The 15026-nt window shown below is 36.4% G+C and overlaps 2 protein-coding genes across 2 annotated transcripts in view; both read left to right on the top strand.

The window, feature by feature from the left end:
• Positions 1 to 7734: 7734 nt before the first annotated feature.
• LOC132565102 (uncharacterized) lies at positions 7735 to 11833 on the top strand. The gene is made up of 3 exons (XM_060229710.1): positions 7735 to 7921; positions 8605 to 8696; positions 11750 to 11833. Exons 1-3 carry the CDS (start codon positions 7735 to 7737, stop codon positions 11831 to 11833), a joined length of 363 nt encoding a protein of 120 aa, XP_060085693.1.
• A 34-nt stretch (positions 11834 to 11867) lies between these two features.
• The window catches only part of LOC132565101 (leucine-rich repeat serine/threonine-protein kinase 2-like), a 107791-nt gene continuing 104632 nt past the window's right edge, over positions 11868 to 15026 (top strand). Inside the window, exons 1-2 of the mRNA XM_060229709.1 lie at positions 11868 to 11890; positions 12766 to 12857. Coding sequence (XP_060085692.1) covers positions 11868 to 11890; positions 12766 to 12857 — 115 coding nt within the window. The remainder of the gene's footprint in view (positions 11891 to 12765; positions 12858 to 15026) is intronic.

Raw genomic sequence — 15026 nt, 5'->3', positions numbered from 1 at the left:
CCGAGAGATTACTGAAGCCTGTTAAATACAAAAGTTATAATGTGTTACAGAGATGGTACACATCTGAAACAAATGTGTCTTAAGCATAAAAACTTTAAATAGCATTTCAAAGCAAACATCTTGACACCGATAACAACGACAGATGCCTGTAATATAAGTGGTTTTGTAGAATCGGGTGGCAAGGGAGAACCATTTTAAACAGGAATTACATAACCATTGTACAAACAATGTAGTAGGAAATGGATTATATGCCCATCTGTACCAACGTCGCCCACTTTTTATTAATGTTTGCATTGCTTAACCTATAATTCTATGACTATATTTACGACTAACATTCATCTATTTCTTTCGTTAGTTCTTTCATTTCTGAGGTTCCAGGGGATAATGATTCCAAAAGTGGTTGTCCCACTTGTTCAGTAAATACTGTCGTTTCTCTTTGTAGTTCATCGAGGTGCGCTGGCGTCGTTTGTCCATGTGCTGACAGGCGCCTCTGCGTGCAGAGCATATTTTGATAAATTTGAAAAGAAATATTTCAATTATGATATATTATGTGTTGTTATGCTCATGTATGACGTCAGAATGTCCTCGCAATTACAATTAATCTCTCTGATTTTTATGAAGGCCGTTGCACAATTGCCTGTTGCCGATCGGTAAATGGGAATTGCTAATACATTATTGTGAATTGCCCATTGTTAGTTACTAAATGGGAATTCCTGGTATATTCAAAGTAATTTGCAAGTTGAGATTTGCTCTTGTCAGACGCTATATATGAAATGTTTTTGTAGCCAATATGTGAATTGTCAATAGCAAATTACCCATTGCTAATTGCAATTACAAGTTTGTGTCTTTGCTAATTTGCAAATACATGTATATGCTGAAATTTTCAATGAAAATGGTTATTTCTCAACATCATTTTCTTGCTTTGTGTAGTGTTCAAGACATCAGTTCAGTGAAACTTTGTATAGCTCTCATATCTGTTTTTACCATAAATAAGGATCTATATAATAAAATCGTTCGTCTAAGTTGATCAGCAGGAACAATATACAAACGGACATATTATATCCCTATAAGTCACATACAACAGCAGTTCAATTTCTAAATGAATACTCTTGCATAGAAAGCTAAAACAGATAATTGAACATCTCATCCTTCATATGCAATAACTTAGTCTGTCTGTGTTTTCAGAATGAATATCAAGCTGTAGTGATCGGGATTCCATTTCTGGCACATTACCTGAGATGTTACCAAGGGGCAATTTTGATATAACACAACTTAACCTCGGGATAAAATAAATACAAGAAGTTATCACTTATAACAATAAGCTACTGTTACTAGCATGTAATGGCGGCTGTAGTGACGCTCCGTACAAGACTCTTAATGATTGGTTAGTTTTCTTGTGACCCCGATTTAATAACTCGGAGCCCCTAATTAATATCTCGGGGCCCCGACCTAGTATCTCGAGGCCTCGACTTATTATCTAGGGGCCCCGAATTATTATTGTTTCACTCTGTCACTTTTACGGCTCCGTAGTCATCCCAGGTAAAATGACATTTCATAAACAATATCTGTTATTTCTATTTGTTAGCTATCTTACAATAACGATATAACAAATACGTACGTATATTTGGATATAAATATATCTTTAATTTCGAATCTTTTAACGATGCTTTATGTAATAATTGTCATTTTGCCTGAAAAGATATCATAATTAATCCTTGTATGGGGTCTAGGCCGGAACTGGGCACGGCGTACACGCTTCATCCACCGTGTTCGTCACGTGTGTTCTCCGGTCAGCTGATTTCCGGTGTTTACAAACAACAGCGAGACTAGTGTCAGACTGAAAGCAGGTAAGAAGCTAAGAACTAGAATTGTGTCAGTGGTAATAATGATATGTAAAATTGTCAGTGATATCATAGCCAGTCACAGCTGATTTTGGCATCGCTACACTCGTGTTTCATAACTGTTACCACATGAAACATGACAGAGTTGTTAATTGACAGAGTGAAGAGGGCCCTGTCTATCTCTCCGCGATTTCGATTTTGTCTCCTTCGGTTGTGAGTAAGGCAATCATAAAAAGACAAGACAGAAATAAAATGAGATAGCCAGAACCCTTCGGACTAGCCAAAGGCTTGACGGACAAGAAAAAATATGTCTGGAGCGACCGCGAGTGTGAACTGAACATTCTTCGAAGTTCGCGAGGATGGAAGTTCAACTTATTATTATTATTATTATTATGTTTATTCAGGCAAAGACATAATAAAATTACACATTACAAATATTACATAAGCAACTCAATAATAATTAAAATCAGTGATAAATTATTGTGGATTTCTTAAAATTATTAATTATAAAATATAAGAAATCACAGAAGAATTTCACATACCTTAAAATATCATAGTTTAAACTAGTATCGCAGAAATTAAATTACACTGTGCTTGCAAATCTTCTAAGTAAAATAGTTGAAAATTTTAGAAATATCAATAAAAAAGAGAGAAATTTGATAAAACCAGATGAAAATGCCTTTGGCCTTGGATTACCCATAAAGCCTATAAAATAGGCTTATTTCCAATGGGGTCCATTTAAGGTGTAATCATTCCGGTTGAGATGTAAAGCCATGGAAAATGAGATTGAATTAATTTTCGCAGCATTAACTATAAATGAAACAGAGCACTACATTTGAAAGAAAATTACATTTACATAGAAGATATGAAAACAAATACTGAAAGTGAATAAAATGTTTTGGCACATTTCAGGGCATTTATGAAAAAGGATGGGATTTGAAGAGGTATTACATAATAATATAACATGAACAATAATATAACATCACTACCCGTTCAACCAGACGCAAAGAAGTGGAGGTTGAGCTCAATAGTAGACGAAGGGGTTGTCAAATTCGCCTTTTGATTGTAGCATCAGAAATTGTTTTACTTTGTTTTTAAAATGATATTTATTTTTAGAATTTTTAATATTTTCTGGAAGGGAATTCCAATCTTTTGCGGCCAAAGTAGAAAAGGAAGAACTTTCTATGCTTTTAACGTTTTTTTATTGAGAAGTTCATCGTTCCAGATCTAGTACCACAACAGTTTTTGTTTAGAGAGAAAAGTTCATATAAATATTGTGGACATTTACCATTATAGATGTTAAAAGTATGGTTGAGGCGAAGTTGACGGACCCTTCGTTCTACGTTAAGCATGCCTAGTTTTTCTAATTCAGTGACAGTGATCCTTGTTCTGTTATCAAGGTTAAGAATAAAGCGGACCATTTTGTTTTGGGTAATCTGGAGTATACCTTTGAGTTTCTTAGTAATTCCTTCATACCAGGAGGTGCACGCATAATCAAAGTGGCACTGAATCAGAGCAGAACATAAAGTTTTACGAGATTTTAGAGATAGACATTTACTATTTCTGTACAAAAATTTAAGTCTTTGGTTGATTTTGTGGATAATGTTGGAGACAATTTCCTCTCCAGATAGAAATTTATCAAACGTAACACCGAGGTATTTTACTGAAGATTGCGAAACAATGTTTTGACCGTTACATGAAATTTTGAAATCATCTGCGGGTCCTTGTCCTAATTTTCTCTTTGGTCCAAATAAAATACTTTCTGTTTTACCTAAATGTAATGATAGTTTGTTGTCAACAAGCCAATCATGACATGATTCCAAAACTAAGGATAATTTTGAAGAGATTGTTTTGGGACAGTGATGTGAAAAAATAATTGCACTGTCATCAGCATACAGAAGTAGTTTACAGGAAATGTCTATACTTATCCGCATGTCATTTACATAAATCAGAAATAAAAGAGGGCCCAGTAAGCTACCCTGGGGGACCCCACAATGGACTCACTAATTGGGATCAATTTTCTAAGTATGATTTAAACCAGTTGCAGGACTCGACACCGATGATTTTCAATTTCTCACATAGGATCGAATTGTTCACCGTGTCAAACGCTTTTTGTAAATCAAGTAGGACCATGCCTGTATAAAGACCTTTGGCTGTTTGAGATTTGATTTGATCAATTAAATAAATTAAACAAGAATCAGTAGAGTATGACTTCCTAAAGCCAGATTGGAGTTCATACAATAAATTATTTTTAGCAAGAAAAGTTTCTAATTGGTTGTAAACGGCTTTTTCCAAAATTTTAGACACGATGCTTAAAATGCTGACAGGACGGTAATTTTCCACCTGCAGTCTATCTTTCTTTTTGAATAAAGGAATGACTTTCACAGTTTTTAGATCGTCCGGAACTACGCCTTCAGATATTGAAAGGTTAATTAAAAATGTGACTGGAATTTTGATCATCGGTGCAGCGTCCCTCAGGAATCTAGCAGGAATTTGGTCGAGGCCTGTACTTTTACATACATTTAGGTCACATAGCTCTTTATAAACAAAATCTTCTGAAACATGGCGAAGATGAAATTCCTTTACATAAAGGTAATTTATCTACAAGTTTTGAAGCAATAGTTGTGAAAAATTTGTTGAAATGGTTGGCTATGGTAATAACATTATGGCAGTTTTCACCATCAATATGTAAAACTGTTTTAGGATTTGATTTCCTGCCTCTTTCATAGCCCAAGCCCTTAAATTGTTTCCAAAGATTTTTTGAATTTCCTTTGTTTTCTTCAATTTTGCTTTCGAAATAGTTGTTTTTGGCTTTTTTTATGAGTTTTTGTATACGATTTCTTAACTGACAAAATTGACTGTAAAATTCTGGATTATTAGACTTTTTAAATAAATTTAGTTTTTTGTCCCTTTCAGAAATGAGGTCTAAAATATCGGCTGTAATCCATGGTTCAGTTCGCTGTTTTAGTCGAACTTCCTTTTTAGGAGCGACGTGGTCTAAAGCCTCCGTAAAAAGGTTTTTAAAAAATTCCCAGGCATGGTTTATGTTACGGGCAAGAAAACATTTTTCCCAATTAGCCTCGGCCAATTTACTAATAAATGAGTCTTTGCAATAGTTCTTAGTTGACCGGATAGTGATATTGTTATGTTTGTTATAAACACTTTTTGTAATTTTGCGAGTGCAAAAGACAGGAAAATGGTCAATAAAACCTATATGTAAAACACCAGACTGACTTATCTTTTCCTTGGAGTTACACAAAATATGATCTATAAGTGATGATGAAGTATCAGTGACCCTAGTTGGGTTTGAGACAATTTGTTCAAAGTTCAAAAATTTTAAAAGACTACAATACGTAGAATATAATGGGTTGTTTTTATTTTTTAAACAGATGTTAAAATCACCCAGAATGATAATTTCTCCTTCCAAGTTTAGATTGTGTAAAGTGTCTCCAAAGTTATCACAAAAGTTATTTTGGTTAGGTGGTCTGTAACATGTACCCACAGTGATAGGTTTAGTTTTTGGTAGGAGAATGTTTATAAAAAGGAACTCGTCATTCTCATTTGTCACGTCCAATGGGGTGAAGGATAAATCCTCTCTGACGCAGGTGCATACGCCACCGCCTGAACGGTTTCTGTCTTTACGTAGAACAGCATATCCGTCTATGTGTATTTCAGAGTCGGTAATGGAACCATCAAGCCAGGACTCGGTGACAGATAAGACAGCAGCATTAGTTTTGCTAGCAATGTTACAGAGTTCATGAGTTTTATAATAAAGAGATCTAGCATTGAGATGGATACAACACATCCTCTAATTACAGAGAATTTTTCACCTCTTAACTGGCACCAATTTGTGAACGCATAAGTCTTAAATACTTTTGGTTGTAACAGAACAAAATAGCATTTTCTCAATCATAGGTTAAGCTATATTTGCAAACATTTTTTTTTCAAAATATGTTGTTAACACTAATAATTATAGATACATTTTACTTTTTCCACAAATTGATAAACTTTATCAATAATAAATCATATCATTGATAACGATGAAACATTTTGTCAGAAAAACACAGGTGACTGAGCGCATTTCTTAAAATAGTTTTATTTACCTGTAGGTGACTCTGGGTGTTCCAGTAGATTATGCTACAGTGTATGATAAACAAATGTGGTTTTGTAAACATATGTCTTGGTAACTTTATTATAAACATGCCATTTTGTCTGGATATATTTACAACACTCTATGATGAACCTGTACACTAATTTTCCTGAGTTCAGAGGATAAATTTTCCCCAGTAATGAAGTGTAAAAAAATCAAAACTCTTTTCATAAAATCTCATTTGGATTGAAAACTCATTTAAACTCCTATGTATATAATTATTGATAAATACTAGATACAAGATTCTGCTCGGCTAGAGAATTTCTCTCTAGCTGAGTGGTATATTGTGGCTGGTATTTACCAGGGTTACAGAGCTGCAGAGAAGTTCTCTCTAACTGAGCGGTATATTGTGGCTAGTATTTACCAGGGTTACAGAGCTAAAGAGAAGTTCTCTCTAACTGAGTGGTATATTGTGGCTAGTATTTACCATGGTTACAGAACTAAAGAGAAGTTCTCTCTAGCCGAGTGGTATATTGTGGCTAGTATTTACCATGGTTACAGAGCTAAAGAGAAGTTCTCTCTAGCCGAGTGGTATATTGTGGCTAGTATTTACCATGGTTACAGAGCTACAGAGTTCTCTCTAGCCGAGTGGTATATTGTGGCTAGTATTTACCAGGCTTACAGAGCTAAAGAGAAGTGCTCTCTAACTGAGTGGTATATTGTGGCTAGTATTTACCAGGGTTACAGAGCTGCAGAGAAGTTCTCTCTAACTGAGTGGTATATTGTGGCTAGTATTTACCATGGTTACAGAGCTAAAGAGAAGTTCTCTCTAGCCGAGTGGTATATTGTGGCTAGTATTTACCAGGCTTACAGAGCTGCAGAGAAGTTCTCTCTAACTGAGCGGTATATTGTGGCTAGTATTTACCATGGTTACAGAGCTAAAGAGAAGTTCTCTCTAACTGAGTGGTATATTGTGGCTAGTATTTACCATGGTTACAGAGCTAAAGAGAAGTTCTCTCTAGCCGAGTGGTATATTGTGGCTAGTATTTACCATGGTTGCAGAGCTAAAGAGAAGTTCTCTCTAGCAGAGTGGTATATTGTGGCTAGTATTTACCAGGGTTACAGAGCTGCAGAGAAGTTCTCTCTAACTGAGCGGTATATTGTGGCTAGTATTTACCATGGTTACAGAGCTGCAGAGAAGTTCTCTCTAACTGAGTGGTATATTGTGGCTAGTATTTACCAGGGTTACAGAGCTGCAGAGAAGTTCTCTCTAACTGAGCGGTATATTGTGGCTAGTATTTACCATGGTTACAGAGCTGCAGAGAAGTTCTCTCTAACTGAGTGGTATATTGTGGCTAGTATTTACCATGGTTACAGAGCTAAAGACAAGTTCTCTCTTGTAGAGCTGTATATTTACCAGGTTTACAATATTTTGATATGGATCTAAATTGAGTTACATGGTTGTACTGAGCAATAGTTTTAAAAACAGTTGAACAGATTATAGAAAGGTTAGATATTCTTAATTACATGATAATGAAACTGTTGATGGTTTGGAGCTGTCACCATGGCAACAGAAAGTCATGTTTGATCCCCCTATTTAAATGTGAAAAGGTATTTATTTACCTGTTAGACCATGTTGATTTTCTCAAGACGCTGTAAATCTGTCGCTTTGTTTGCCAGCTGTTGTAAAACAGCTTTGAGTTTTTAGAGTCACAAACAAATTAAGATAAAGATATTTTTCAGTAGGTGGCACCATATTGTGACTGGGACTCGATAGTGTGGATTAACTATCATGTAAGAGGAATGGTGATTGAACAGGGGGTGGTTGGGCCCCAAGGGAGGCAACCCCAGATGGAGGTGAACAACAAGAAGCAGAATGAGACGGTAAACAGAAAGTGTGTTCAAGGGGTCATCTTAAATCTTCAGAGGTCATACGATGTGGAAATTGTGCAAGCCTCACTTTTGGAACTACAGGTTTTGGCCAAGAAGAGTGAGTGAAAACCTTTAGTGAAGATTATCAAGAATAATTATAGAATAATTAATCTGTTTATCAGGGTCATTTTAGTGTAATGGTGGTTTGACATGTACTTAGCTACATTTTATTAATGAAATGGACTAAAAAGTCACTGTAATGTGGACAAACTTTAAATGATAATGATGGTAACTGTAATACACAGCATTATAAAGCACACCGATTTATTTTACAACATTAGTCTAATGTGCTACACTGATTGCATCAATAGTAACTTCTGATTACATACAATGTAGTGATTGAAGGCATCTGACTATCACTAGCCCTCACCCCCTGGGTCATGGGGTCAATATCTATGTGGGGCAGTCATAATGTACTGGCTGTTGGCTAGTGATTTTTCTGCGGGAACTCTGGTTTTCCACCACAAACAAAACCTGGAATGTCCTTTAATGGCCCTTGCTGTTAATAGGACAACAATATAACTACATATAAATACACTTATGTAGAACTGTACACTACACATTAAACATATTAGAGATTAATTGTGTTGAGTACATATGTAGGTGACATACAATGTATGTACAGCATGTCTACTTGAAGGTCTAACAAGCAGTAAAATACAGGTGATATTTAACTTTGACTTTGGTAAAAAATAACCTTGGTTACAGGATATAAAGTTATCAGTGGTGATTGGTTTACAGATGAAGGTCATCGTTACCTTGACAACAAAGAAGTCCACCAGTCCATAATGACTGCTATATCACACCTTGGCTTTAACAAGGACATACAGAAGGTAAATTGAGATGTGTGTTAATAGGCCAAAAATTGTCTGAAAAAAAACATCCTTACATCTGTTGTAGTTTTGCTGAAATTCTAAAACTTTGGGATATTTATGAGATTTAAGTGACCATTTGTTGTAGGAAACATTTCAAAATGTTCATTGGTATATGATGGTATTTTTATTTAATGATGTCTGTTGGGATATCTTTACTTAACGATGTCTGTTGGGATATCTTTACTTAACGATGTCTGTTGGGATATCTTTACTTAACGATGTCTGTTGGGATATCTTTACTTAACGATGTCTGTTGGGATGTCTTTACTTAACGATGTCTGTTGGAATATCTTTACTTAACAATGTCTGTTGGGATATCTTTACTTAACAATGTCTGTTGGGATATCTTTACTTAACGATGTCTGTTGGGATATCTTTACTTAACGATGTCTGTTGGGATATCTTTACTTAACGATGTCTGTTGGGATATCTTTACTTAACGATGTCTGTTGGGATGTCTTTACTTAACGATGTCTGTTGGGATGTCTGTTGGGATATCTTTACTTAACGATGTCTGTTGGGATATCTTTACTTAACGATGTCTGTTGGGATATCTTTACTTAACGATGTCTGTTGGGATGTCTGTTGGGATATCTTTACTTAACGATGTCTGTTGGGATATCTTTACTTAACGATGTCTGTTGGGATATCTTTACTTAACGATGTCTGTTGGGATATCTTTACTTAACGATGTCTGTTGGGATATCTTTACTTAACAATGTCTGTTGGGATGTCTGTTGGGATATCTTTACTTAACGATGTCTGTTGGGATATCTTTACTTAACGATGTCTGTTGGGATATCTTTACTTAACGATGTCTGTTGGGATATCTTTACTTAACGATGTCTGTTGGGATATCTTTACTTAACGATGTCTGTTGGAATATCTTTACTTAACGATGTCTGTTGGGATGTCTGTTGGGATATCTTTATTTAACGATGTCTGTTGGGATGTCTGTTGGGATATCTTTACTTAACGATGTCTGTTGGAATATCTTTACTTAACGATGTCTGTTGGGATGTCTGTTGGGATATCTTTACTTAACGATGTCTGTTGGAATATCTTTACTTAACGATGTCTGTTGGGATATCTTTACTTAACGATGTCTGTTGGGATATCTCTACTTAACGATGTCTGTTGGGACTTAACGATGTCTGTTGGGATATCTTTACTTAACGATGTCTGTTGGGATGTCTTTACTTAACGATGTCTGTTGGGATGTCTGTTGGGATATCTTTACTTAACGATGTCTGTTGGGATGTCTGTTGGGATATCTTTACTTAACGATGTCTGTTGGAATATCTTTACTTAACGATGTCTGTTGGGATATCTTTACTTAACGATGTCTGTTGGGATATCTTTACTTAACGATGTCTGTTGGGATATCTTTACTTAACGATGTCTGTTGGGATGTCTTTACTTAACAATGTCTGTTGGGACTGTTGGGACGATGTCTGTTGGGATATCTTTACTTAACGATGTCTGTTGGGATGTCTGTTGGTCTGTTGGGATATCTTTACTTAACGATGTCTGTTGGGATATCTTTACTTAACGATGTCTGTTGGGATATCTTTACTTAACGATGTCTGTTGGGATATCTTTACTTAACGATGTCTGTTGGGATGTCTGTTGGAATATCTTTACTTAACGATGTCTGTTGGGATATCTTTACTTAACGATGTCTGTTGGGATATCTTTACTTAACGATGTCTGTTGGGATATCTTTACTTAACAATGTCTGTTGGGATATCTTTACTTAACAATGTCTGTTGGGATATCTTTACTTAACAATGTCTGTTGGGATGTCTGTTGGGATGTCTTTACTTAACGATGTCTGTTGGGATGTCTGTTGGAATATCTTTACTTAACGATGTCTGTTGGGATATCTTTACTTAACAATGTCTGTTGGGATATCTTTACTTAACGATGTCTGTTGGGATATCTTTACTTAACAATGTCTGTTGGGATATCTTTACTTAACAATGTCTGTTGGGATGTCTGTTGGGATATCTTTACTTAACGATGTCTGTTGGGATATCTTTACTTAACGATGTCTGTTGGGATGTCTGTTGGGATATCTTTACTTAACGATGTCTGTTGGAATATCTTTACTTAACGATGTCTGTTGGGATGTCTTTACTTAACAATGTCTGTTGGGATGTCTGTTGGAATATCTTTACTTAACGATGTCTGTTGGGATATCTTTACTTAACGATGTCTGTTGGGATATCTTTACTTAACAATGTCTGTTGGGATGTCTGTTGGGATATCTTTACTTAACGATGTCTGTTGGGATATCTTTACTTAACGATGTCTGTTGGGATAACAAAACTTAACGATGTCTGATGGGATATCATTACTTAACGATGTCTGTTGGGATATCTTTACTTAACGATGTCTGTTGGGATGTCTGTTTGGACTTAACGATGTCTGTTGGGATATCTTTACTTAATGTCTGTTGGGATATCTTTACTTAACGATGTCTGTTGGGATGTCTTTACTTAACGATGTCTGTTGGGATGTCTGTTGGGATGTCTGTTGGGATGTCTTTACTTAACGATGTCTGTTGGGATATCTTTACTTAACGATGTCTGTTGGGATGTCTTTACTTAACAATGTCTGTTGGGATATCTTTACTTAACGATGTCTGTTGGGATGTCTGTTGGGATGTCTGTTGGGATGTCTGTTGGGATGTCTTTACTTAACGATGTCTGTTGGGATGTCTGTTGGGATCTTTACTTAACGATGTCTGTTGGGATATCTTTACTTAACGATGTCTGTTGGGATGTCTTTACTTAACAATGTCTGTTGGGATATCTTTACTTAACGATGTCTGTTGGGATGTCTTTACTTAACGATGTCTGTTGGGATGTCTTTACTTAACGATGTCTGTTGGGATGTCTTTACTTAACGATGTCTGTTGGGATGTCTTTACTTTGTTTTTGAAATCTCTTTATTTAACAATAACCAGTGATATCTCCAATTTTTAACAATGTTCATCTTGTTTTCAGTTTGGTTGCGAAGTTCTAGCGGACTTGGTGGAGAGAATTACAGATCTCAGTAGAACATTCTCCCAGTCCAGCACACTAGGGTAGGTGTATGTGTGTAAGTCAGTGAAATTGGATGAAGATGCTAGGGGGAAAAATCTGCAGGTTAGCTTAATATCTACAGAAAGATAAAGTAAAAAAACCAAATACAAAAATGTTATTGCTAGCTACAGAAAGAGAGAGAGAGACAGAGACAGACAGACAGAGAGATAGACAGACAGACAGAGAGATAGACAGACAGATAGAGAGGGAAACAGATTCAGAGAAAGAGACAGACAAACAGACAGAGAGAGATAGACAGTCAGGGAGAGACAGAGAGAGAGGGAGACAGACAGAGATAGAGAGAGGGAGACAGACAGAAAGACAGACAGACAGACAGAGATAGAGAAAGGGAGACAGAGAGAGAGACAAACAGAGAGAGAGAGAGACAGAGAGACAGACAAGGAGAGACAAAGAGAGAGGGAGACAGACAGAGAGAGGGAGACAGACAGACAGACAGACAGACATTGGCAGAGATTTGTTTATCACATAACACAAATTAACTTCAGCAAAAACGAGAAAAATATGTCTGAAATTATTTTTTCAAAGGAAAGAAAAACATCCTTTATTTTATAAACTTGTTTGATGACCTAGACTCACCAGATGTGCAGTGCCATTATGTGTATCTCACAATGTACTTTAAGCATACTTAATATGGCACTATTAAATTTTGGTGCATCATTTTTTTGACAAAATAGCACATTGATAAATTTGCTTATCCGCTTTGATTTTTTTAAAGTAACATAATGCAACAAATGCAATTGTAACAATCTTATTTTAGTGCAATACATACAACATGAAAAGCACTGAATTAGATTATCACTAAAATATGCATGTTTGCAGTATATGACTGAATGGATGTGGCACATACTGGCAAAATCATTAAATATGTTTCCTTCAGGTACATATTGTTTCTAGTTAAATAAAAATGTCTCTTTCAGACAATTGCTGGAGATATTACATGAAAATTCCTTTGCTGACTCAGAATTACATCTGAGTGTTTTGAGGATATTTGCCAAATTACTGGTGGAAGGTATGTACATAATTAAGGAAACATAAAAATCTGTTTCTACATTTGTCCAGCTTTACGTTCTGTAACAACATCACGACAATAGATACAGATGGCCTTATGATTTGATGATCATTAACAGTTTTTGACACAATATTGGTAGAAAAAGAAACTAGTTTCCAGTTATAAAATGTGGGACATTCTAAAAGGGGGATCAATAGAATTTGAAACAAAAGTTATACTAAAAAACGGAACAGAGAAATATTATGTGTAATTATTTATTGGCCAAAAAATAACCCACTGACTGGTGAAAAAATAACCCACTGACTGGTGACATAAGTAACCCACTGACTGGTGACATAAGTAACCCACTGGATGGTGACAATAAATAACCCACTGGCCATGACATGAATAACCCACTGACTGGTGACAATGAATAACCCACTGACTGGTGACAGTAAATAACCCACTGACTGGTGACAATAAATAACCCACTGACTGGTGACATAAATAACCCACTGACTGGTGACAATAAATAACCCACTGACTGGTGACAATAAATAACCCACCTGCTGGTACATAAATAACCCACTGACTGGTGACAATAAATAACCCACTGGCTGGTGACAATAAATAACCCACTGACTGGTGACAGTAAATAACCCACTGACTGGTGACAATAACTAATCCACTGACTGGTGACATAAATAACCCACTGACTGGTGACATAAATAACCCACTGACTGGTGACAATAAATAACCCACTAACTGGTGACATAAATAACCCACTGGCTGGTGACATTAAATAAACCACTCACTGGTGTCAATAAATAACCCACTGACTGGTGACAATAAATAATCCACTGACTGGTGACAATAAATAACCCACTGACTGATGACAATAAATAACCCACTGACTGGTGACAATAAATAACCCACTTGCTGGGACATAAATAACCCACTGACTGGTGACAATAAATAACCCACTGACTGTGACATAGATAACCCACTGACTGGTGACAATGAATAACCCACTGACTGGTGACAGTAAATAACCCACTGACTGGTGACAATAAATAACCCACTGGCTGGTGGCAATAGATAACCCACTGACTGGTGACAATAAATAACCCACTGACTGGTGACAGTAAATAACCCACTGACTGGTGACAATAAATAACACACTGACTGGTGACAATAACTAATCCACTGACAGGTGACATAAATAACCCACTGACTGGTGACAATAAATAACCCACTGACTGGTGACAATAAATAACCCACTGGCTGGTGACATAAATAACCCACTGACTGGTGACAATAACTAACCCACTGACTGGTGACAATAAATAACCCACTGACTGGTGACAATAAATAACCAACTGACTGGTGACAATAAATAACCAACTGACTGGTGACAATAAATAACCCACTGACTGGTGACAATAACTAATCCACTGACTGGTGACAATAAATAACACACTGACTGGTGACAATAAATAACCCACTGACTGTGACATAGATAACCCACTGACAGGTGACAATAAATAACCCACTGGCCGTGACATGAATAACCCACTGACTGTGACATAGATAACCCACTGACAGGTGACAATAAATAACCCACTGGCCGTGACATGAATAACCCACTGACTGGTGACAATGAATAACCCACTGACTGGTGACAGTAAATAACCCACTGACTGGTGACAATAAATAACCCACTTAGTGGTGACATAAATAACCCGCTGACTGGTGACAATAGATAACCCACTGACTGGTGACAATAAATAACCAACTGACTGGTGACAATAAATAACCCACTGACTGGTGACAATAAATAACACACTGACTGGTGACAATAAATAACCCACTGAATGTGACATAGATAACCCACTGACAGGTGACAATAAATAACCCACTGGCCGTGACATGAATAACCCACTGACTGTGACATAGATAACCCACTGACAGGTGACAATAAATAACCCACTGGCCGTGACATGAATAACCCACTGACTGGTGACAATGAATAACCCACTGACAGGTGACAGTAAATAACCCACTGACTGGTGACAATAAATAACCCACTTAGTGGTGACATAAATAACCCACTGACTGGTGACAATAGATAACCCACTGGCTGGTGACAATAAATAACCCACTGGCTGGTGACAATAAATAATCCACTGA

Source organism: Ylistrum balloti, unplaced genomic scaffold (genome assembly GCF_031769215.1).
Source record: "Ylistrum balloti isolate Yb309-2 unplaced genomic scaffold, AGI_CSIRO_Ybal_v1 Utg369692, whole genome shotgun sequence".
Lineage (NCBI taxonomy): Eukaryota > Metazoa > Mollusca > Bivalvia > Pectinida > Pectinidae > Ylistrum > Ylistrum balloti.
The sequence above is the reverse complement of the archived record's forward strand: the minus strand, read 5'-3'. Positions and strand labels throughout refer to the sequence as shown.

Excerpts from the sequence above, each read along its gene's own strand:
- LOC132565102 (XM_060229710.1), top strand. The coding sequence starts at position 7,735 with ATGGTGATTGAACAGGGGGTGGTTGGGCCCCAAGGGAGGCAACCCCAG. Across the intron at positions 7,922-8,604 it reads ACAGGTTTTGGCCAAGAAGA|ATGAAGGTCATCGTTACCTT; the intron begins GTGAGTGAAAAC and ends ATTGGTTTACAG. Across the intron at positions 8,697-11,749 it reads TTAACAAGGACATACAGAAG|TTTGGTTGCGAAGTTCTAGC; the intron begins GTAAATTGAGAT and ends TCTTGTTTTCAG.